General features: G+C 52.8%; 1 protein-coding gene across 3 annotated transcripts in view; it reads left to right on the top strand.

The window, feature by feature from the left end:
- Window positions 1–24,914, top strand: part of LOC144731599 (solute carrier family 12 member 1-like) — a 129,692-nt gene that overhangs the window by 68,273 nt on the left and 36,505 nt on the right. For 2 of the 3 annotated variants that reach the window (XM_078612773.1, XM_078612774.1), the window contains exons 5-10: window positions 2,275–2,370; window positions 8,271–8,410; window positions 10,995–11,105; window positions 12,387–12,498; window positions 16,523–16,650; window positions 17,788–17,872. In XM_078612773.1, the coding sequence (XP_078468899.1) occupies window positions 2,275–2,370; window positions 8,271–8,410; window positions 10,995–11,105; window positions 12,387–12,498; window positions 16,523–16,650; window positions 17,788–17,872 (672 nt within the window). Of the gene's footprint in view, window positions 1–2,274; window positions 2,371–3,206; window positions 3,303–8,270; window positions 8,411–10,994; window positions 11,106–12,386; window positions 12,499–16,522; window positions 16,651–17,787; window positions 17,873–24,914 lie in introns of all 3 variants that reach the window. The other variant, XM_078612775.1, reaches the window with a different exon arrangement.

The following is a 24,914-nucleotide window of genomic DNA, read 5'->3' as shown; positions in this document are numbered from 1 at the left end:
CGCCAACAATTTCAATGAACGAGGTGTCACGTGAACTCTTTGGTTAACACGTGGCGCCCTTTGTGGCACAAATCTGCCCCCCAAAGTGCCATCACATCATGAAACAGTTTAAAACGATAATAAAAATATCACGACGTTTCGATCGCAACACAAACAATCGTCTTCGACGCAAGCAATCGTCTTCGATTGCTTGCGTTGCGATCCATAGAATATGTATTCCGGCATTCACGAAAGCTTTAAGTCGAGTTTAAAACGAAATAATGAAGTTGTGGCTGAGGTTATTTTCACCGGTAATTTGCTTAATCTCCCCCCCCCCCCACGGCGCTGCTTACTTGATCAACCGTTTTCGATATCCCCCCGCCGCACGTGCCACGAGCCCCGTTGGAAAATCGTACAGCGGATAGGTGCACGGCGGCGATGGAGCTGCCGAATCCCAATGAGGTCCTCTTGCTACTCGCTGTTATTTCTGTTGTTATGCAAGCGTGCGCAAATGTCACTCATTGTTTCGAGTGGCGGTCACGTGGAGGAGGAAGATTGCCGGGGTGTAAACAATGGCCCCCGTGTGTGCGACGTTCTCTTCCCCTGCGAGAGAGCCACGTCTCAGATCATTTTCCCGGCCTAGGTAACATGACCACCTCGGCTATTGGCTGATAACCCTGGCCTTGGGCCCAGGCCGAGATCATACATATATATATATAAAATTTACATACAAAACATCTACACTTTTTTTCTGTTGTTTTTTTTCTTACCAGCAACTGTAGAATGTCAATAAAGGTCATCAAAAGAGCATCGCCGGCTTCTTCGTGAACACCGCTGCCTTATTAGAGCGTGTCAACAAAGGTGTTGTCTCATTATACGGTTCTCATTTAACAACCGGTAGAGCGGTGGCACAGCGGTTAGGGTGCTCGGCCATGAACCCGGCGATCCGAATTTGACTCCCGGCCACGGTTAACACCGGTCACGAGCGATATTGGAACTGGAAATTAAAACGCCGCCATAATTGCCGCACGCCGTTAGTGATCGCTCGGGCTTTTCGTTTGACCAAAGTTGTGCGCGCTGCCAGCGTAGCAGCCGAGGTTGAGTTGATTTGTTAAACGGACGGTCCCGTTTTTTTAGCGGTCGGCCCGGCCATTTTACGAGGGCGATTGGTGGTGCTGCGTGAGCACAGCGGCAACAAAAAAAAAGACGGAGACATCTATTGCAGAGAACGAGTGCAGGGTCCTCAAGGAATATTTGCACGGCCAAAAAATGAGGTATTTAACGGTCGTAAACGAAACGCACGCAAATTATGAACAAAAAAACGCGTGCGAATATTACATGACGAGGCGGCAGAAAAACGTAGGTACACGTGCGAGTTTGCTCCATATTTTTTAGTTTTGACGGTGACATAAGCAATCGCGAATCGAGAAAGACAGTGCAAACTGCCGTCCTAAGTACGAGTAGCTCTTTGTAATAACAGACGGGACCTTTTTCTTGACACCCTGCATCTGGCGAACCCTGAGGGGTGGGGGTGGAGAGAGTTTGTCGAGGTTTGGTGGTAAGTACGCATGTGTCACGCTGTCAATAATGGTGGCGAGGGGGTTTCGGCGGCAATTGCAGGAAGTGGCCGGAGGGGATGGCAAGGAACCCGAGAGTGGTACAGGTGCCACGCCTGCCGTGTACTATTCGGAGCGTATGTCATTGTCTGGTTTTAGCGATGGGCAGTGTTAATTACAAGTACGATTTTAAGTGTGTTCGAAGTGCGTTTTATTTTGTCGATTGGCTCTGACTTTGATGCGGGGACCAGTGGTCTCCCAAGCAACCCTCAAGACGTTTTTCGAGGACCACCGGGCGGCAAAAAGTTTGTGCAGATGCTAAATGAATAGTTCATACAAGAATTCTCCGCGAGCCACTTTGCCCCAAGGCATTGCGGGGCCCACCGATGAGTGGCCCGCGGTTGCGAACCACCGGTGTAGACACAATGCCTGGTTACCACTGTTGTTGTGTATTACTGAAATCTGAAATGTTTAAAAAAAAATAAGAAAAGTGATTGAATATTATGAAAGTACATTGCATAGCTTTGTTGAGAAACCTTTAAAATTTTGCCTTAAATTTGATGTGCGCGTGTAATGCAAAAGCGTAACTGTGCGCGTCATCTCGACTTTGTGATGAAACCGCTGCCGCAACACTCATCGCTTTGCTGCCTGCGTGCGCGTGCTTGCAGGTGCGTGTGTGTATGCGTGTGGTGTACCGTGTGCCGTACGGCAGTGCTTGATGCTGGCCTTCCTTCCGCAGGCCTTGCCGCCACCATAATTCTGCTGGCTACCCTGGTAACCACAATCACAGGGTTGTCCACCTCCGCCATTACGACCAACGGATTTGTGCGAGGAGGTAACGAGCCGGCGTTGGCCGCTGTGTTTCCTGTCGTCCACCCCCCCTCCCTTCCAACCCTGTCGGTGTGCGAGATCGTTTTGGGCGATCCTCTCTGATTCCGTCTCGCCGCTTGTCTTGTCTCTTCGTCTCGTTTTGTCCCTTCCGTTGTTGCCTAGTGGATCCCTCCACTTTCCGCCGTGCCGAATCAGAGACGCCGGTGCCGTCGTGTGCGTGTGTGTGCGTGCATGCGTGCACGTGTGTGAGCGTGTGTGTGCGTGCACGTGTGTGAGCGTGCTGGTTTCCTCGAAAGACGCCGCGGTGCCGGTTTGGCCCCCGGAATCGCATCGGTGACGCCAGGTGGGTAAAACCGTCCCTCTCCCTCCGCTGTCTTGCTCCGCGAGTAGCGACGACGAAGACCACGGCTGCCGTTCAGGACTGGCGGCGATCGTAAACCGCGTGGCTTGGCTCTCCCTCTCTCTCTCTCGTCGCGTCACCACGTCGGCAGGTGTTCTCGCCGGTGGCGATGGCGAGACGTGGCGTCCGCGTCGCCCGGCACGCTCTTACAGGGGAGCACCGCGTGACCCGTTAACCGTGCAGCGTAGGCGTCCGCCCGCTCGCTTACGCAGAGGACCAGCGCGGTAAGGGTTCCGGGAGAAGGCCGAGGCCTCGCTGTTCCAGGTCCGGAGAGGCAAGCGGCGAAGTAAGCACCATTTGCAGGAAGGAGCGTCGGCGGCTGTGGTTGGCGCGGGCGATGGCGCCGCCGCCGCGAGCCGCTCTGCGCGAGGTAGGTGAGGTGGGTGAGGTAGGTGAGCTAGGCGAGGCCCCGTAAAGCAATGAGAGGGGCGCTGTTTCAGGTCTCACCATGGTCATCATCGTGATGAGCACGGTGGTGACGACCCTGACGTCCATCTCCATGTCGGCCATCTGCACCAACGGGAACATACGAGGAGGTAAGCGTGACCGCTCGCTCGGGCCACGGCTACACACGCCCGGGGCGGGCCCCGCCACGGTCCCGTGGCCCTTCCGCGCACTCCGCCACACCAGCGCTACTCCGGTAAACGAGGTCGGTCCTTCCCCCGGCACCCATCGTGATGCTTTCTCCCGCCGACAGTCAGCCGTGCTCTGCCGCGCGCCATAACTTTACGACACGAAGCCACTCGGTGTCTCAAATGAATTGTTCGGAACGCGTCGTCGGTTTCGACGGCCCGTTGTTGGCGGCCGGCGGGTGCTGGGCCGCACGAGGGAAAACATTCAAATTGGGAAAGAAACGAATTAATAATAATACTTACCGAGTCATTAAAAATATTGTAAACTACATACACCTCCCTCGCTCGCTCCCTTCCTTTCTCCCTCCCTTTGGACCGCCCTAAATGATCAGACTTGGTCGTTTGGTCTTTCCAAATAGATTGCACGCCAAATTGGAAATTTCATCAGCGGCATATCCTTAATTTTTGTGAGTGAATTTGATTCCAAGGCCCCTTTGTATTCCTCGTGACTAACGGGGCTGTGCGCCGCGACGCCCGTTCACCAGACTCCCCTGGCCGAGGCTGCACTGCACGGTCGGCTGTCGGCAGGGAAAGTGTTCCGCCCAATGAGATCACCTGCATGAGATTCTGCGGGTGTCGTGTGAACATTGTCATTTGTCGTGTTCAGTGTTTTCTTCTCTGTGCTTCTCTGTGTCGTGAGTAGATTTTACATGTTTTGGGGGGGGGGGGCATGGGGGGGGGGTGTCTGGGTTGGCTGGGTGGCAAATTCCTAGCAGGTGGTGGGGTGGTTGGAGGAGGTACAAACAACGAACAGAAAACAAGATTGGTTTGGAGTGGGAACTGTGGTTTCGGTGGAACCCCTCCTGGGCTCCTTCCGTGTTTTGAGCGAATCGGCCACCGCTGCGGCGGCTCAGCCGGCGAGCGTCTCGGCCGTCTCCGCCGGACAGAGTTGACGGCATGGGGGTTGGGTTTGCTCGCCGTGTCTCGCGCTGCGACCACGTCTCCGGCGTTGCTCATTCCCTGCACCAACAAAGCGTCCGCGCAGCGGGTTGGGATTCGTGCAGCGATGACTCTGCGGGCGTGACGTCGAGACGTCGTGCGGAGACTGGGCACGTTTATCTGTAGAGAGGGTGAGAGAGCGAGAACGAGACGGCCTGTCGTAGGCTCAATCGGCAATAAATAAATAAACTAACAGGCGGGTAGGGAGTCCACAGCACAGAGGGCTGTGGGAAGGGAATTTCAGACTGGGGGCAGCTGAAGAGAAGAAGCGACCTCCGAACTGAGGGAAGAGAGAAGGTTGACGACTGGGGGACTTCGTCAGAAGGCCTTGGTTACTGGAGAGGAGAGTGCCTGGTGGAGAGTAGAGAGAGATGGGGGGAGCCGAGGTAGGAGAGTGCATGAAGAGATGTTGAACTTCGTTTGCACCTTACGTAGCCAACCGTGCTAATCGGAGGTACAGGGGAAGCACAGCAAACCAAACACAAGCAGCAGTTTTAAAGAAATGAGTTTTCAATGTAGATGTACAAGTAGAGTAGATAGGAATGAAAGTGGATAGGCGAGTACGTTGGGTGGAGCAGAGCTAAGATTGCAGAGGGTAGGTGAGTGCGCGTGGAGGGGAGTAGAGCAAACGGTGAGGGTGGAGAGGGTGGGGAGTTTAGCGAGATAAGGGGGGGGGGGGGTGGGAGGGAGAGGTGTCGCTCTTGACACACACCGTTTCCTGTGGGAAATCTGCAGGGGTGCATCGTTCACGGAAGTAGTGACTCGTTCAGAGCCCCCCCATCATCGCTTTATTGCTCGCTGGGAAGAAGCGGTCCCAGTAAAAGTATGAAAATCATTAACTCTCGCCCACCTTTGCCCTCTAAAACAACGCTGAAGAGATAATATTTAATCCATTTGGTCAGGGTTCACGCCGGATGCTCGCGACGGGCAGAACACACGGAAGCGCGCGGCTCGCGCGGCTCGCGCCGTGCCCCAGCGTCGTCCTTCAATTGACGGCCGCATGCTTGGCCTCGCAGCTCCGTTTGGCTCGAGTTCTCTCATTTCTTGCACAAATCGGCAGGTGGCTAACTCTCCAAATAACGCCGATTTTTTTTTTACTTATATTTTTTTACACAGCGCTATTCGCATGTGTTCGCAGCTCTATACGTACAAAAAACCCAAACCTGACCAAACCATGAATGAAGAAAACTGAATTAAACGCTAAACAAATAAAAGCACCTACATGGATGGGTAGGCAGGAGAAAATGAATGTGTTAAGGAGGGGCGTGACATTTGACTGCAGTTGAATTAAATTTCAGTTCATAGAATCAACGACTCATTCAACTCCTGACGCGTACATTTATTTAACTAGATAAGAATATCAATAGGGATTTACAGAGACCCTTTTACAATTGGATGAGAGAAAAATTGAGACCAGACATCTCGCTTTCAAGGGGAGATCTGGGTATGAATAAGTTCAGCGGTAAACAAGTACGCTAAAAATGAAAATTGGTTTTGAAGTAATTCTTGGAAAAATTCCAGACTTTTTAATTTATTATTATTATATTCACTGCCGGAGTTGAGTTGTTCGTGTCGTTTTGGATTAAGGCAGAACAATAACACTAATACATGAAATGAACGCCTGACTTGGCCAACAATAATTAAAGGGGCCTTAGCCCACGGTCACCGCTGCCAGCTTGGCTCGTGACTTATGGTCAACAACGCGTGCTTTTTGCTCGTCGCTGCATTTTTGCTTTTGGACCCAAAATATCGCAGCAACACTCTAATGAAGCTAATACGAGAGTGGCTCTCCGGGGGATTTGGCGCACAGCCGCGCCAAACCTCAGCCTGGCCATGGACAAATAAGTTCTGTTTTTTCTGTTGTTTGCTCGCGAAACGCCGTTTCTCCAGAAGATGTCCATGGCCCGTGGCGATGGGGGGGGGGGAGTTACCCGAGTGTGAATAAATAAATAAATCACTTGGCCTCGACGTAGACTACGGCCGGTCAAGATGAGCGATGTAAACTTTGCCGATGGCTTTAATAGAAATGTGCGTTCAGAGTATTTGGCTGCTATACATTTCCACATGAGAAGCCACTTCGATGAGCTGTCGTTTGTGGCCAGGTCACTTTTTAAAGAGAGCTATATAGCTCAGTGGGCCTTACCTGGTAAAATATAAAATAGTTTAGTTTTTAGTTTAGTAATAGTTGTGGCAGTGGTAGGCATGAGCAAACAAAGCCAAAGGGTAGGATCCCATGCAGCTGAAGGGGCCCTGGAATCATGGTTTTAGCTGTATCATTCCACAGTGGAAATTGATTATACCCCAAGCAAGAGGGACGTGCGCAAAAAGGCAGAAGTCCACATTTACGGCCATTCCCGAAACATCCCCCATCCATAGTCACCAGCGCTGCGGTTTGTTGAGACCTCATCGCTGCGCAACACAGGGAGTCCATTTGAATTTTTTTGGCAGCACGAGCCGTTGCAATATGACTCGACCGACCTTTGCCCTTGTGGCGGAGCTGTGCAAAAAAAATTATTGTCGGCTGAAAGAAAGTTTTTCAAACGAGCGATCGGGCGATGGGTCCGTTAAATTTGGCCTGTGCACGTGGTCTGTGCCGTGACCTGCCCTGAGTTGCCCCCGCCGAGGTCGCGCGCAACGCGATTAGCGTGCGGACAGACGTCGAGATAATTGGACAACGGATCGACGGCACGCTCTCTCCCTCCTCTGCACGTGCATAATTGATGTGCTTCCCGCGCATTTGTGTGTGCGGGTGGTGACAGCAGTGCCGGGCACGTGTGTCCACGGGCGTGGGGTCACATGGGTTCACGTGGGTCATGTCGCGGAGGGGGATGAGATGCCACGCACGACCTCCGACCTGCGGGGGCGTGGGTGGAGGTTTTTCTTAGCGCCACAGCCACCCTCTCGAGACGCGTTCTCGGGTTGCGCCGTGTGTTGTTCGCCGTGATGTACCAAGTTTCTCTCCACGTGCCCGGGAGCTTCTTGAGGAATATTTCGCTTTTTGTTGGGCATCGTACCGAACAACAACAACACGCGGTGCAACGTGCAAGGACATCGGAGTGCTGAGTAAACACAACCGCGGAAAGCCTGTACGCTTTGCACGGCGACGCCTTGGCACGCCACGGAGAAACGCGGAGTGACGCGGAGGCCGCTCCGCCCTGCGTTGTGCCCAGAGCGCCCAGGTTAGCGCAGACCTCATGCCGATATTCACAGACCAGGTACTTCCCGCACAGGTACATCAGGAATGATGTAGAGTTGAGAAATAGATATTTAGATTTAAAAAAATAGTTTTGTTCGATGGTGGCGCTCTTTGCATTCCAGAAGGGTTGTACTCCTCCTCCCCAGAACTGAAAATTAGGATTTATTGTCTGATGACCATCGGAAAGATGTCTGGCTGGCGTGGAAGAGCAGGCCAACATACGCTCCAGAGGGGCTCTCTGGATCGCCTTCTACGAGAGGCTCTTCTGCCAGCAGTGGCAATGAGCAAGCACTTGAAGGGCTGCTCCTCTGCATTATTCAATTATTCGAGGCATGCCGAATGCCTTCACATCAACACTGCCTAACCCCTGAGCTACTCCCACGGTGACCACTGTGCTGACCACCATGTGACCCCCACGTGACCCCCCCTGCGATGACCTCTGACCCCTGCTGTGCTGACCCTGTTGTGCGACACCGACGTTACCACGTGTAACCCCCACTTGGCTCCTGCCATGACCCCCACTCAACCCCTCCTGTCGTGACCCTCACGTAAACCCCCTCCGCTGATCCCCTATCGTGAACCCCATGTAACCCCCTGCTGTGCTGACCTCCACGTGATCCATCCTGTGATGACCTCTGTTTGACCCTTGGTGTGCTGATCCCTTGCGTGACCCCCACGTGACCTCTGCCATGGCGACCTCCCCCCCCTCCCGTGCGTGATGTGACACCTATGTGCAGGTGGTGCGTACTACCTGATCTCGCGGAGCCTGGGGCCCGAGTTTGGCGGCTCCATCGGCCTCATCTTCGCGTTTGCCAATGCGGTCGCCGTGGCGATGTACGTGGTGGGCTTTGCCGAGACGCTGCGAGACATCCTCAAGGTGAGTTCCCCCACCTCCTCCTCCCCGTCGCCACCGCCAAATTCCCAAATCGCATTCAGTTTTAGAAAAACAAGGAAGTGAAATCGCGCGCACCCTCGGATTCCGTTACCGCTCGCCAGCTCGCGGTTGTCCCCGGAGACATAAGAGTGCGGAACGTTGGCCACCGCGCGTGACGAGGTGACGTCCCCACGGCACCAGAGGTTCGGCCGGCGAGGGTCTTCTCTTCTCGCCGGGTTTTTGTTGTCACTCGGTAGTTTTGTAAACAGAGCCGCTTTTGATTACATTTTTTTCACTTTTTTTATCTCGGGTATTTGGCTGCTATAAATTTCCACGTGATAAGCCACTTTGTCAGGTTATCATTTGTGGTCAGGTTGCTTGTGAAAAAAGAGCTCGTTAGTTGAGTAGTATTAACGGCTAAACAATTATACTGGAATGTAATTTGTGTTGGATCATCTCCGGACGGGCGCACGGACAGAGTCTATGCATTTAGACTTTTGGCGTTGGCAAGGAAGCGCAATCGAAACGCCCAGAGGCGCCGAGGCCTCGAATGAGGAGTCTCGGCAGATGGCCTCGCATTGGAGCGCCGGCCGTGGTGCAAATTGAGAATATCTCTTCAATCAAACGATCGTAAATATCCCTGTAATCGAATTGCTGTGGCAAGTGTGTGGAGGGTAAATGAGCCTTCACTGGGAAATCCATCCTTTGCTCGCAGCTCTCTCTGTGTCGATCGCAATCGGCTCCTTCCCTACGTTCGCGCCGCCATTGCTGCCCTCGCGACAAGTCCGTCGTCCCTTCTGGTCGTGCCGTGTCTTGCCCCAAGCACCTGCTTACTTTTCTTAACAGTCAAAACGTTGTCTTTATGCTGCGCTGGTTTAAAAAAAAATCAATCCATGTGCTCCACGTCGTCGTGACTCGGTGTAATTCCAAGCGGGCAGCTCTCAATGCTTCTCAGCTCTTGTCTCAATTTCTTTGTCAACGTCCCATTGTTTTGATCCATACGTCACAGCAGGTAACAATGTAAATGAATTCCGTGCAATTCTCTTATCAACTGATAGATGAAGACCTCCCCACTCTGTGTCGGTGTGTTTTAAATGTTGTTAAGTTTTCACCAGGTAAGGCCCACTGAGCTGTATACCTCGTTTTCAAAAGCGACCTGGCCACAAATGACAGCTCAACGAAGTGGCTTATCACGTGGAAATGTATAGCAGCAGCCAAATACTCTAAACGCACGTTGATTCTAAATGTGGAGGGGAAAATCGGAGGTCCTAGAGAAAAATCCACGCGACAACAGGGAGAACATGCAAACTCCAAATATACAGCAGGCGTCAGGGTCGGCATCGAACCCACGACCTCCTGCATACCAGGTGAGGTAATTAACATCTCGCCACTACCGCACCCCTGCGGAGGCGCCGTGTGCTTCACCGCGCCGCTCCGTGTGGGGGTCGGTGAAGGCGCGAGGCGGGGCAGGGACGTATGTATGTACAGTACGTATGTATGTTGAACTTGTGTCAATCGCATTGCATTAAACTTTGTTTGTCCGTGGCACACCACGGGAAGGGTGAGTCCATTGCCGTTCAAGGGCAGATAGGTGTGGGGGTAGGATCAGCAGGAAAGAGGAAGGGATGCCGGGGCGGAAGTCCCCAAGACGGACAGAGATGAGGGCACGTCTCAAGATGTACATATGTACGTTGAAATTCTTTCGCACAGCGCGTAGCCAACCGTGCTAATCGGCGGTGCGGGGGAGGAGCGACAAACTAACCAGCAGCGGCGTGGCTTTTATCAGTCGGCGCGCCGAAGATTGATTGCACAAAGCGGCAGCTGCGCGGCGTAATCGGAGCGCCACGCGGCGCAATGCGGAGGTGTAAAATTGCGCCGCATTATGCCCGCGGATTGCGTTGTAGCGCTGCACCCGGAACCCTGTCCCGAGGGCATGTTCAGCTGTCTCGTAAGGGACTCAAGGAAAATAATGGAATTGACGTTCGGGGAATGACATTTTTATATTGAACGCTCCCCAACGAAGGACGAAAGCGTTTACGCATTATTAGCGCTGACATCCATAGGTATGTAACGTGGCGGTAACGGTAACTATCGCCGTAAGAGCAAACGTTAGCGTATCGCTGTGTTTCTCTTGGGAGTTGCGTGGTTGAAATCCGGCCAACTTGAGCGTAGGGTTGCCCAAAACTTGACGGATAAAGGGTCGCCGTGTTCTTCACCTGAGAGTCGGTCACTCGCAACGTTCGATGCCTCCAAAAGGTTATGGTTGTACTGTACTTCTATGCTCCGCCGCCTTCACTTACCAATGCGCACCTGACCGGCAGTGTCATTGACTGATGTTTGAAAACACAAAACCGACGCGGGGACCTATTTTTAAATCCGAAATCGAGTTTTGGCCCCGACAGCCACCCGCCGTCGGGCTCCACATTGCGCCGCTAATTAAAATACTCCGAAGACGAACGTGGTGCATAATCCAACGTGGCGCGCTTGAATTTGCCAAAACTTTCTATCCTCTGTTTGGAACGAAACGGGTAACAAGCCCCCGCCGCCGCCGCCGCACCTGCGGCTTTCTTCCCGAATTGTTTTGCAGGATAACAACGCGCTGATGATCGACGAGACGAACGACATCCGCGTCATCGGCGTCATCACCATCATCTTGCTCTTAGGAATATCGGTGGCCGGCATGGAATGGGAGGCCAAGGTAACTTTTTTTTTAATCGGTGGAAATGTTTTGACTGTTTGTTGGTTTTTTTTTATCTGTTTGGCCAGGATGGTCCTCGCTGTGTCCAAGACTCGTTTTGTAAGAAGAGGTGGGGGGGGGGGGTCCTGCTTTGCGGTGTTGTGACCAAATTTTCTGGCCAGCTTGGTGAAGTATGGGCATCTCCCCCCTCCCCCCCTTCCCCTGGGATGGTAGTGTAGCTGGAAACTCGGTGCGGCAGTCTCGGCAGAGGTCTTCATCCAGCGATGGATTGACCATAGCTGATTACAAACCCAGCGATCAAGGAGTAGCAATTTTATCCATAATATAGCCTAAATATTCTCATGAGAAAAAAATTAGCCTTTGACCAAATCGCCCCGAATCCCCCCTCACTCATCAGAGCTCCGAAGCTAAGCAGGCATGAGCCTGGATGGTGCTTGGATGGGAAATCTCCGCACATGACAGGTGTCTATTTAGGCTCTAAACTTCAGAGGACGCAGGACAGCAGAACCCATTCTTCTACAGCGCTTCTATGCTCGTCGCATTCACTATCCCGCACTCACGAGCCAAACAACCCCTGGGGAGGTCCTCATCCAGCAGTGGAGTGACAAACGGCTGCTCTGCTGCAACGAATACAACTGGATGCGCTCGAGACAATGCGGCGTTCGTGCCTCGTCGACTCGGGCCGGGTTTTCACCCCGAGAATAATCGCCGCTTTTTGGAATCGAAGTAATGGATGCCGCGCGACGGAAGGTTTCTTCACCACTGCTGTGGGGGTGGGGGTGCAGGGGGCGGTCTCTGTGAATGGCGCTCATTGAGGCTCTCGAGACCCGTGGGCGCGAGAGCGAGCGTGGCGGCTTCGCGATTTCATCACCTGCGTGAAGCCTCGTGGGTGATGCCTCAACAACAACAACAACCCTGGGGCGGGGCGCGACGCCCGTGGTGCCGGCCAGGAAGCGTGGCCGGTCACGAGCCGACCGCCTCCACGCGGCGACCGCCATGACGCAATCGCGGGCGGGGACGCTCGCCGTGGCGACCGCTCCTCCCACGCGTTTTGTCAGGTGGCGCTGCCGCACGTTGTCTCGCCACGATGCCCGACGTTTCGTCCCACGTGCCGGGAGCCGCTTTTCCACGAACCGAGTCGGCGTCACGCTGCTACGGTGCGCGACGGCACGAGCCGCGTGGGCACGGCGGCGAGTGTAGCGTCGCGCGCCGAACGACGATCGCGCGGTAATGCCGGGCGCTAAGCCGCACACGCGTGCGCGTGACCGCTTGTCACCGCAGGCTCAGATCGTCCTCCTGGTCATCCTGCTGCTGGCCATCGCCAACTTCCTCATTGGCACGTTCATCCCCCCGACCGAGGACAAGAAGAGCCGAGGATACTTTGGCTACCAAGGTGAGCGCCAAGAGGACGTCGCGTGTTTACCACCAGCGGCGTAGTCACGCACGTAGGTCAACTCGTCGATTAAAAAATCGACTCTTGCCGTGCACGCGTCCAAACGTCGGGCGTGGGATCCGACGTGATTACGAATCGTGTACGGGTTTGTGAGGGGGGAGCGGTGGAACAGCGATTGGCGCGCTGCGCTGTGAAACTCCGGCCCGGATGAGTTCGATTTTGGCCACGGCTACGTTTGAGCCGGTCCTGCCGCATTGGCCAGCATGGTGACGTAATGGTCAGACGGCCACCAGTGACCCGCGTGGTGTGGGTAGGGAAAGCCTTCATCTGTATTAGGGTTCCACTTAATATCCACGTGGGAAAGTGAAGTTTCAGTTTTTTTGGATCGCACCTATCTTCTTGATTTGTGACGTTGGGTGTAAAAGTCGGCAGCCGAGTGTCACCCGGGTGGGTTCCGTAATCTCTCTCCAGGTTGCTCCGTAGATCCTCTCTTCCTATCTACGGCCATGCCTCTACGATGACTCTGTACGTGCGTTGACTGTCGTGCGTTTTTCAACTATGTTGACCAACCGGTACATTTTGCAGTGGCTTTGGTTTTTTAAAGGCAAATGAATAAGACCAGGAAGCTTGACTTTGAAAGTAACAAAGTAAATTTTGAATGGCACCCTAGGCTGCAGATAATTACATCTTGAATTATCGATGGCTTATATGATCCCACAGCCACTAGACGTGCGACATTCTCTCCACATTGTACAATGTCGCTATTCTTGGATTCGTTTGCGACGCTTAATCGCGTCAATCGCACTGCATGAAACTTTGTTTACCCGTGGCACACCATGGGAAGGGTGAGTGGTAGAGTCCGTTGCCATTCAAGGGCAGATAGGTGGGGGGTAGGATCTACAGGAAAGAGGAAGGGATGCCAGGATGGAAGCCCCGAAGACGGACAGAGAGGAGGGCACAGCTCAAGATGTACGAATGCATGTTGAACTCCTTTCGCACCGTAAGTAGCCAACCGCGCCAATTGCAGGTGCGGGGGAAGGACAACAAACTAAACACAAAAAGAAGTCATAAAGAAATGAGTTTTCAATCTAGATTGGAAAGTGCCATAGCTCAAATGTGGCGTCCTAATATCGGAAGGAAGGGCGCATCTGAAAGCGGTCGATACAGTTGACCTTCGTTGTTTGATGGTGAGCCACAAGCCGCTGTTGCGAGGATGGCCGAAGTTTGCGTGATGGGCCATGCCCCTTTGACGAGAACTGCCAAGGTATTGTGGCTCATTTGTGGCAAGCACTTTGTGTGTAATGAGTGCGATCTTAAAGAGCGACCAGAGGTGAGCTGTGCAGAGGGAGCGGTGTCGATTTTCACTGCGGGCGGAGAGAGGGGAAGCGCTCAGAATGTGGGAGGCCACACACACAAGTCGTGTCATTTAAGGGAGGCTTGCGCTGATTTATTTTGAGAGACTTGTAAGGAGAATCATTCGCACCTGGTTGGTTATCTGCATCCTTATTTGGGAAGACTTTTCAAAGACGGAATTTTGTTCGTGCAAAGCACGCATGCCATTCGACGGGATTGCTTCTGCGTTCAAGAAGCGCACGGATGCTCGAAATGTGTCTGTGATTGCGTCACGTCGGCATTTCGCAATGGCATTTGGCGATAGCACATGAAGGTCTGATCGGCCCCAGTGAACGTGTGAATGAATGGCGTTAGTTTATACAGTGAAGCTATTCATGTGCCGATGAGATCAGGAGATTAAAGTTTAAATGTTTACAGGTTACGGCAAGTGCGGGGAATGATTTCAAAACCGAGGGGTGGAAGCTATCGACGCAACGTAAATAATTTAACGGGGAGCGGTGGCGCAGTGGTAAGCGCACCCACTGCCCACGGCTGATATCGGTGGACCGGTGAAATCTGAACCGGTTGTGGCACGTGCCCCCCCCCCTCCGCCTCCAACAACCCACGCTGACCAAAGTGGTGAAGTATGTTCACAACAACTACGACGACCGACAACACTGCGGAGAAGAGAGAGACCTTCATTCAGCAATTCATTGCCACAGACGTGTAAATTATTTTTTTAATTAAAATTTAATCCCGTAAATTCGTTGGATATAATTGCGGGCGTTTCGGAGTCTGGTGTAAAACGATCCACTTTTTTTTTTATAATTCGTCGGAAAATATTGCGGACCTTGGTTGGTGGCGGCTCTATTTTTAATTTTTCCTGACTGGTAAAACAGATGTCAGGTGATTCTCCCCCCCCCCTCAGCCCCTTCTCCCATGCCCTCGTTTCCACCGGGTAAAGCTTGGATCTCTATTTAAATGCCCCCTCGCCTCTTTGCGCCGCAAAATAAACGAGCGATGTGGCCACAGCAGCAACAAAAAACTACGTAAGAACACCATTGTGTAATCGGCGATGTTTCGGGCAATGGGCCCTTCGTATGGCGTCGTTGGTTTTGTCCGGGTATTTCCAGTTTCCTCCCACCGTCAAGCCAAACAGCAGCAGCAGCAGCAGCAACGTCATTTAATTAAAGCAGCTTGCATCAGGTTCCGAAAGAGGCTGCGCTATGCTCGGATGTCAACCACTTCTGCCTTTTCATGCATAGTGCCCTGAAAAAAAATTGTTTATAAATCATTATTATTATTAAGATGCTAGCATTACCCGTCCATATATGGATTCGAGGATCCATTGCTGTACCCATCTTGGGGGCCCACAACACCAGGTCCAATCCTACTGCAACACCCGGTGTTCCCAGGCAGTCTGCAATTAACGTACTAACCGTGTTCAATGCGGCTCGGCTTCTGACATCCGTTGAGATTGGGCTCTCTCGTGGTAGTAAGCCGGAAGTGCATTGAGGGTCTTGTGGCGTCGCACGGAGATAGGAATGAGCCCTGTAACAGCAACTCTTGTAAGGCCTCGATGGCCCCAGAAGGCAGCAGCAGCGGTGCCCGAGGGGTGGGTTGTTTTTACCTTTCCTCACTTCTCTTGGGGAATCGACGGTCGTTGACCGCCCTGGGCGACCGCTTTTTCGCGACCGACTTACGACTCTCCGACAGAGCTGGCCACTGTGTGCGCCGAGGGTCGCGGCACCAAGCGACCGCCCGGTGGTGGCAGGCGGTGGCCGTGGGACCGGGCCGACGAGCGCGGGTGGGGGGGGGGCTCTTTTTGGGCGTTCCGTCGCCAGGAGGGACCGCCACCGGCCCTGCGACATTTCTATTTGCTTCTCTTGCTGTGCTTTATTTTATATTTGTTTTGCTTTTTTCACTTTGGTGCCCCCCACCCCCCCCCCCCCCCCCCAGGGTGACTCTTGCAAATGAGACTTTTGTCCTGGCCTCTTGAGGTCTCACCCCCCGTTATAGGCACACAAATGGTGAAGGTGGAGCCCTGCGATTGCTTGCTCATGCCACCGTTTGGCCAAAGGGCCTCCGCTAAAGGGGGAGATCTGGAGGGTATTTTAGGCCTACGCTTTGATGCTGGACAGACGTCTTGCAAGAAGGGGGCCATACCCACACTTTACCCCACCACCACACGCAACCTACCCGATTTGACTAATTGTGGTGCAGGTGGACGGACAGAGGTGGTGGGGGAGATTTAAGAAACTCGCCCCCATTGTATGAACTGCTTGTCGCCGGGAGATGGATTCGAACTGGCGACCCTCTGGATTGGAGGTCCGGCGCGCGGCAACCGTTACACCGAGGCAGCATCCATAGGCTTGGCGCCACCTTCTCTTCCGATTGGACGGTAACGGCCCCTGTGGCGTTACTACACAGAGACCAGGGCTTTGTGCGGCGCGTTACAAATTTGCGGGACTCGCAAATTGCTCGGGTTGGAGAAACGCACGTCGCAATCGTCATCCCGCCCCCCTGAGAATCTACTGCCGACCGCGCCTGCGAACTCTGCGGCTTCGGTGACGAAAGCCTTGCGCTGTAAGTTGGGCGCGAATAGCAGGCGTACTCGTGAGTTTTCTGTTGATGACGACGAGCGCACACACTCACATTGACCGTAGGCTCGTGCGTTCGTTTCTCCTTGCAGCGAAAGTATTTTCGGAGAATATGGGCCCCGATTTCCAAAACGGAGAAACCTTCTTCTCGGTGTTCGCCATCTTCTTCCCGGCTGCAACCGGCATCCTGGCGGGAGCCAACATCTCCGGGGACCTCGCCGTGAGCTCCTGCGTGCACACGCATCATCCTCATCGCGCTCCTCATCATTGTCGTGTCCATCATCGCCGTCACGATCCTCCTCTTATTCATCATCATGATCCTCAGCAGGTTCATCATCACCTTCATTATCTTCATCATCATCCTCATCAGCCTGGATGAAGTCGTCCTCCAGCTGTGGCCGTCCCTCACGGTCTCACGATACAACGATCCTTCTAATTCCCGCTTTCCTCGCTCCATCTCCGCGGGGTGACATCGACTCCGAGGTGTTTTCTTCTTTGGCTGCCGCTCTGTCATCCGTCTTGACCACGCAGCAATCGACCGTTGTAGCCATGATGCGTCCCGCCCTCGACCGCATTCGAACCGATGTCCGCAAGAGGAACACACGGATCAGAAATGCGCCCAATGCATGCATTGAATTGTGGGTGTACGAAACAGCCATGTGTGCGATCAATGTAAGTTCTACGCAAACGCATCTTCGGGTTAACGATGCGAACGAGAGACACGCGGCAAACAACGCGGAATGAACAAGCTGCTAAACGCCCACCCCCTTGTGCCGCGGTGGCTAGAAGATTTTAACTACCTCGCCTGGTATACAGGAGGTCGTGGGTTCGATCCCGACCCTGTGACACCTGTTGTATCTTTGGAGTTTGCATGTTCTCCCCGTGGTCGTGTGGATTTTTCTCCGGGTCCTCCGGTTTTTCCCTCCCACATTTGAGAAACGTGCGTTTAGAGTATTTGGCTGCTATAAGTATGCGCACGATAAGCCGCTTCGTTGAGCTGTCATTTGTGGCCCGGTTGCTTTTGATAAAGAGCCACATAGCTCAATGGGCCTTACCTGGTCAAATAAAAAAACTGTTTAGGTGTTAGTTTCAAGGCATTTCAAACCCAACTGTGTAACTTTCACAAGCGTCATGAACGGGAATGACTTTGTGCCGTCCTTCCCCACATTCGCGATTGAGGAACGACCTCCGTGCCCCCCCCCCCACTTCTTCCCCTATCTTTCGCTCCCCCCCCCCACACACATTTTCCCCTGTCATCGGAACGTCGAAATCAAGAGACTGTGAACAATTGGTGAATGTGCCGCCAACTTTCCCCTCCCCCCCCCCCCCCACCCACCACTGCGCTCTGCACCCACAGGACCCCCAGGCAGCCATCCCACGCGGCACGATGCTGGCCATCCTCATCACCACCATCACGTACCTCGGCATCGCCATGAGCACCGGTAAGAGCCGCCTGTGGAACGCCGGCCGCCTCGCGTCGGGCAAGCGGGGGGCGAGGAAGCGTTCTCTCGTCAGCGGTGGGCGCCGCGCTGGTGGCATGTTAACTACCTCGCCTGCTATACAGGAGGTCGAGGGTTCGATCCCGACCCTGCCGCCTGTTGTGTATTTGGAGTTTGCGTGTCCCTCTCCACCCCGTGGTCGTGTGGATTTTTCTCTGGGTCCTCCCGTTTTTTCCGTCCACGTTTAGAATCAACATGCATTTTACAGTATTTGGCTGCTATATATTTCCACGTGATGATAAGACACTTCGTTGAGCTGTCATTTGTGACCAGGTCGCTGCTGAAAGAGTTATAAATCTGAGTGGGCCTTAACAGGTAAAATAAAATAAAAATTAGCTTTATTTGGGTGGGGGTGTGGGTGGTGGGGGCGGCTTGCCACAGCTCCCGCTGTGATAATCTTTCTTGCTCTCTCTCTGTGCCACCTCCTTTCTCAAAGACGTCAGTGATCTTGGCCGTCCTTATCCGTACCTCTGGCCGTGATATTTACTCAACAACTTTGCATTAGCTACTCCTCCCAGGTGGCATTCGGTTGCTCAAATTGCTTGTGTCACTTACTTCGCGGTCTTCTCCGGCTTCTTGTGATACCGGTGATGTTCCCACTGAAACCATAATATGCGTTTGTTCTCATCCATAAGGCCCAATTTATACCATCTACTCCACCCTCTCCCAACTTGTCTGTTGAAGTCTACTCTCACCATTCTTATCTCCTGAGGTTTACACCGTCTTTCGCCTTGTCCGTCTCCTTATAATATGCCTCAAGTTCCTCTTGTGAGTGTCCTGTAGCAATCATTTGAACTTCTAACAAGGCGCCGTAGCACTATTCGCTCGCTCTATCCCGGAGAGAGGGAGCGAATAGTGGCACAGTTTGACGCCAGCTAGTGTAGTGCGGTCGTGTCGCTACAGTTCTTTGCGGTCTTTAAAAACAACGGCGCTATGCCACGTGAGCTACGCTTTTACCTTCACCAGGTAGGTCTCCCAGCAACGGCGTGAGAGCGAGGTTCGTTTTTGCAAGGTTCGTTACAAACCCGGCCTCCCGTTGACTGCCCTCATGCCACCGAGTCTGATGAAGCGCACCTCGCCGAGTCTGATGAAGCACACCGCTGATCCCTCAGAATGGCCACCTCGTGTTCCCACCGCTGATTTGCAGGGGGTGGTGGGGGGGGGCGGTGAAAGGCCGCTTAATGAGACCAGCGGGCAGGGCGGCTGGCACCCACGCGAGTTATTGAAAAGGCCCCGAGCCTGGAGCCGAAGCGGTTGTCAAGGGCCACTGGGAGGTTTTGTTTTTACAGGACGAAGTTCCTGCCAGGCCGTAGCCCCGGCAGCGGACGGTGGTGATGGATGGTGGCGGCACACTCGCAGCCCACGTGGGCGCAGCGACGGGATGATTTAAAGTCTCTGGGCTGCGTTGTTTGTTTAGGCCTGGGTCGGGTGCGTGGCGAGATTGTTAAGGGAGCATTCTAGCCATCGGCGGTTGTGCGTCTGTGTAGTATTTAGGCTTCTGTCAATGTGGTCATTGGAATTGTTAGCGCAGTCTTTTCACTGGTGTGTCGTCAAGCTGTTGGATAGTGTTCAGGGTATAGTCTCAGGGCTGTTCAAGCTGTTATGTTCGGCTGCTGTGTCAATGTTAGGCTGTTGTCTCACCTATCCAGATGATGTCCGTGTCAGGTATCAAAGTGGATTGCCCGCCCATGCTCGGTTGAGCATGGGCGGGCATTCTCATCCGGTGGCATAAATTCTACATTCCTATGGCAAGGGCCACAAACCAGTTTTAACTTCTAGATTTGAAGCTTTCGTGACTGCAAGGATTCATATTCTTAGGTTTTTTCGGTAAAGTCACGTAGGTAAATATTTTATTACAGCATGGTAGCTGTATCAAGTAAGAGAAATTCCAAGAAAACAGTCCTTGTATATATACTGGTTGAGGGTGGGAGGAGCCAAGGTAGGCCCCTGGATATTATTATTGTGAGGTTCGGTGCGGCTGAAACACGCTGTTAGCTTTACCGAAAAAACCTAAGAATACAGTTTTAACTTCTCTCATCAGCAACGTGTGGCCCATTCGGGTGACGGCAGTTTAGGAACGCTCCACAAAACTACGATCACCAAGGGGGAGCATCGTAATTTCATACCCTCCTGGTGGCGAGTAAATCACTGAGTAGTAGTGAGTGAGTCTGGTCGTCGGTCGAGTTTGGCGGTGGTGGTGAGCTAGTTTGGTTAGCAGCATCGATGTTGGGTTAGGAGAGGTGTTGTTGTGTGGTTGTTGTTCTGCCAGTAGCTGAGTTGTGTTTTTGTCGGTTCCTTATAAAGGTCAGGCATGACCTCGCGGGGGGAGGTTAACGACACGCGAGAGAAGAGTTGCGAGGGCGCGGGGTCCGTTTATCGTCACCCGGCGCGTTCGTTTCTTCACGCGGGCGGTGTTTGACGTCACGCCCGGATTTTACGTTTGGGGTTTTATTATCTCCTCGTTCATTTCCCGTGCACCGACTAACAGCGGTGGTAAACACATCGCCATGCTTACAAGCAAGGGGTCGTTTAAAAAACAGCAGGGTGGGGTGGGGAGGGGGTGTTGCCCAGCTCTTGTATTTGTTTTCGGGTTGTCACCGGTGCCACGTTCCCGACGTTCGGCTCCTGCGTGCGCCGGGAGCTTTTTCAGCAGCTGAATTTGGGACCGCGTCGTGCCGAGCGACGTGCCGGTGCAACCCAAACGCGGGCGCACGAAGCTCGACAGCGCCGCCGCGAAAGACCCACACTTGGCAAGCGGACGTCGCTTCTTCCCACGCACACTCCTCGAGCGAGCGAGCGAGCGACGTGCTGCAAGTGTAGCAAGCCGATTTTATTTATTTGTTAAAACATTTTAAGAAGAAGAAAGTTTTTTCAACCAGTGCATCCATCTGTCCCGCTGCGACATTCGGATCGGAAACAGGCGTGGAGCGTTGACGGAAGAAAATGGAACGAGAGTGGAAGAGTGCTACAAGGAGCATGGAGAGGTTGCACGCTCGGAGGTGCAGACCGAGAGGCAAAAAGAGGAGGGCGCGGAATAGAGAACGTCGCGTTGACTGCGACCTGTTAGGAAAAGTCAATTGAGCCTTGGCAGGACGACGCCACGAGACTAGGCGATGGCCAGCGGTCGAGACTGCAAACGGAACGGCAGGCACGAGAGAGGATGTCTCGCCGTACAGATGGAGCGACGAAAATGGGCCCGTTGTGCGGGAGCTACTCCCGTCGGTGGATCGTCGCATCACCGTGGGAGGGGTGGCGTGTGATGGGCCTCGGACAGGCATTCGTGCACTGGCAGATAGATGGTGGTTGATGGTGATGACGAGGATTAGGAATCTTGTGGATTTTGGCGAGGTATCCGTTAGAGGGGCGTCAGTTCCAGAGCCGTTTCTGCAGTGGCGTTTTGGATGGGTTAAAAACCACACAACGTTTCCCGCTTTTGTCGTCCGTTCTCGTACAGGAGCGCGCCTGCTTTGTGGCCATGTCAAACCTGCCTTCGTGATGGGGAATTTGGCTCTCTCGCTACAATTTTTTTAATTGTTTTTATAACACCCGGTCAGCCTGACTCGCACACCCCCACGGTAAATCGCGGATTTTCTCCGTTGTCGTGCGCCGTGACTTTCACCCCCCCCCCACCGCCAAACCTTCCCCCCCTGCCCAACTTTCTCCCCCACCCCTCCCCCCATCAAAAACACAAGGCACCTCGTTAATCGGCACACTTTAATCTTTACTGTTTGTGTGCTAACGGCGATCGCAAGTGTTTATTGGAGGCAATCGAAACCGTTCCTTGCAAACGTGTTCACCGGTTAACTTGTCAGATCACCAGCGCTCAGCTATGCCCCCCCCCCCCCCACGTTTTAGGTGTCTTTTACCACGGCACTTCCAAAACGTAGCCTGCTGCATGCGTGCAAGTTAGGCTTCATATGTGGGTGCTTGCTTGCGTGCGGATGTGCATTCAACTAAGGCAGTCGAACATTGAGTCAAACACTCTTAGTCAGGTCGGCCTATCTGTGAACTCGATAAAGCCCTTAAATACACACGAAATAAATTATGATGTTCAGGTATTCCTCCATCTTGTGTTCCTAAATGACCTCAGTCTTCCGTAGTCTGTCACTTGTTCGTTCTGTCTTGTCAGTGTGGCCCTCTGGCGTTTGCTGGGCAGTCATCGGAGTCATTGTGGTGCTTGACGTTGTCCGTTCGCTCGTTATAAGTCGATTCAAATAATAATGAAAACGAATCTCACGAACAAAGCTAACACGGGGCGGACGTGCGCTTTCTGCGGTCGTGGGTTCAAATGCCATTGCCTGCCCCCTAGCACGGCTTGTAAAAAGTGATGCGTATCTTGGCCGGCCCGCAGATGGCTCATAAACGTTAACTTTTAACCGGAGTTCACGCGCGTTGGACGTGTCCACTTTACGACGCGCTGATACGCGCGCGAACCAATGTGCGCGTCAAGAGTGGCTCGCTAGGAACTTGGGCATGCGGAGATGCACATCGGTCGATCGATTGAAATGGAATTTTTACACTCGTGATCTGACTCGTAGAATTGTTGCGCGTGTTCAGAATTGTTTATTAAAAATGTACGTAAATGATCGCATACAAAAAATACGTGACCATGCTAGAAAGAAAAAAATACACACAAGGTCATAAAAATTAGACCACAAGAATTGTCGTTTGTGGTATTTTCCAACGTTGTTTCTGGTGCGCTATCGACGTTTGCGTCGTGAAACAATGAATCCATTGGGAAATTGCGAGGAGCAGCATTTCCTCCGCGCGTGTCTGAAAACGGCACCCCACAAGGCATTTTTCAGAGATTTCCTTCTGAAAAAAACGCTTCAATCGGTATATTTATTTTTACTCAGCAGGGGGCATACTTTCCTACACCCTTCTATAAGGTTTTGCCTGCTTGTCACAGGGCAATGCAACCAGGAATTTTAATCCTCGGTGCTCGAATGGAGCCAAATTAAAGTAATATATATAAATAATTGCTGTGTGTGTATGCACTTATTGGCAGCGACTGGGCAGAGAGACTGCACTTGAGCCCGGTTTTGCGATTACGAGCTTGTAAACACATTAGCGGGGAAGAGGCCTGAAAGGTTTTTTTTTTTTTCCCCCCCTTCTAAAGTTGGGCACACAGTGTTTTTGTCTGCGAGCTCCCATTACTTGGAAAAAAGGTCATTAGTGTTGTTCATATATTTTACCCGACGCAGTTTCGCGGTGTTTTTGCGGCCCAGTTAGGAATTGATAATGTCGCGTTTCACGTGGCAATTCATTTGTTTTCATGTAATTTCCAAATCTTCCTCGGAGGCTGAACATCACAGCTTCCTAAACAAAATCCTGTTTGGCAGTTTTCGGATTTCTGGCCATAGAACTTGTCCTCCTCAGCTTTTTCACCTTTGCTTACATTTTTTCTTCACGCTGTCATACGCGGTCGGGCTCCTCCTGCCCGCTGCTGTTATTATGTGGGGGGTAAACATCGCAAATGCTGTTATTCCCCGTCTCTGTCGGACCCAGCTTGATTCTATGCTGAGGGCACGGAATTCACGCGTGGAGAAGAGACTTTGCGGTTATTCCAAATATGGGTGCGAGATGTTAACTACCTCGCCTGGTATGCAGGAGTTTGTGGGTTCGATCCCGACCCTGTCGCCTGCATATTTGGAATTTGCATGTCTCTCTCCCCGTTGTCGCGGAGTCCTCCGATTTTAGGTGATGCTATAAATTTGCACGTGATAAGCCACTTTGTTCAGCTATAATTTGTGACCGGGTCGCCTCTGAAAAGGAGCTATACAGCTCGGTGGGCCTTACCTGGTAAAATAAAAAATAGTTTAGTTTCAAATCCCGCGCTTCTATTCTCTGCGTCGGCCTTCGTCAATAGTGGGCTCCCCCACCACCCCTCTTCGTAGCCACGCACCTGAGCCCCTCCCACCTGTGGGCTCTGACCATAGGGTTGCCACCTGTCCTGTTTTTCCCAGGATCGGCCTCGTATTTTGAGGAGGCGGCATCTGCGGGGGGAAATGTTCCATTTAAAAGCGCCGTGTCTTTTTTTGTCTGTTGCATCATGATCGTAACAACATTACACCACTCAAGATGCATTATATATATATATGTATGTCTGCCGCCTCCGGGAGCATTTCTTTTTTACATGATACCTCCCCGGGTTTTGTTTTCCGCAAGAGGTGGCAACCCTTCCCCGGTGCAGTTGTGCACCCGCCTGCATGCTCTCGAGAGCATACGCCACGGCTCACCCCGCCCCCCCCCGTTCCCCATTCTGGCTGTGCGCAGGCTTGCAAAAGAGCACGTAAATTAATCAGAAGGGAAATTAAGTTTTCCCTGGCTATAAACGATGATCCTGCCTGACGACAGGCCGTGTCCGAACGTGTCGCGGATTTCGCTTGAGTCGTGGCGGCAAAAAGACCCTCGTGATTTGCAGTGGCGCCTTGCGCTCACCCGCTCGCTCCACGATCAGTTGGCTCTGGCCTGGGCAGGGGGCGTGCGCAGCGTTCGTTACGAAGAGGCCTGGAAATTTCAACGAGCTTCGTTAATTGTCCGCCCGAGGTAGCAAGGAGTCTAATGTTACACCGAGAAATGTAATAACCGCAGCTGTGCAAACTTTTTCCGAATTGTGAGGCCGCCCTGCGAAGTGTCACTGACGGACCAACGGCCGCACTGGGCCACTCCGGTGAATGGATGGGGGCTGTCGCTGCACGTTCAAGTTAATCGAACTTCGAGGCAGAATCCGCCGAAGGGTTTTCCGGCTCTTCGGCGGATGGGATGTTTCGGCACTATTTCGCCCCCCTGCCTCCCCCACTTTATTTTGTTCCAGCATCAATTTAAGAAGGCCTCTTACACTCAAGAGTGCCATTTACAAATTCAGCTGCTGTGTAGCCTTAACCAACTGTTAGGGCAAGTGCTGTTAGCGAGCACTTAATGAAGGCCGGCACGGCACACGAGGGGGTGGGTGGCAAGCAACACACCCGACCAAAATTTGTCT

The sequence above is a fragment of the Lampetra planeri genome, chromosome 39 (assembly GCF_965212315.1).
Source record: "Lampetra planeri chromosome 39, kcLamPlan1.2.h2, whole genome shotgun sequence".
Classification (NCBI taxonomy): Eukaryota; Metazoa; Chordata; class Hyperoartia; order Petromyzontiformes; family Petromyzontidae; genus Lampetra; species Lampetra planeri.
This window is presented reverse-complemented; position numbering and strand designations above follow the sequence as displayed.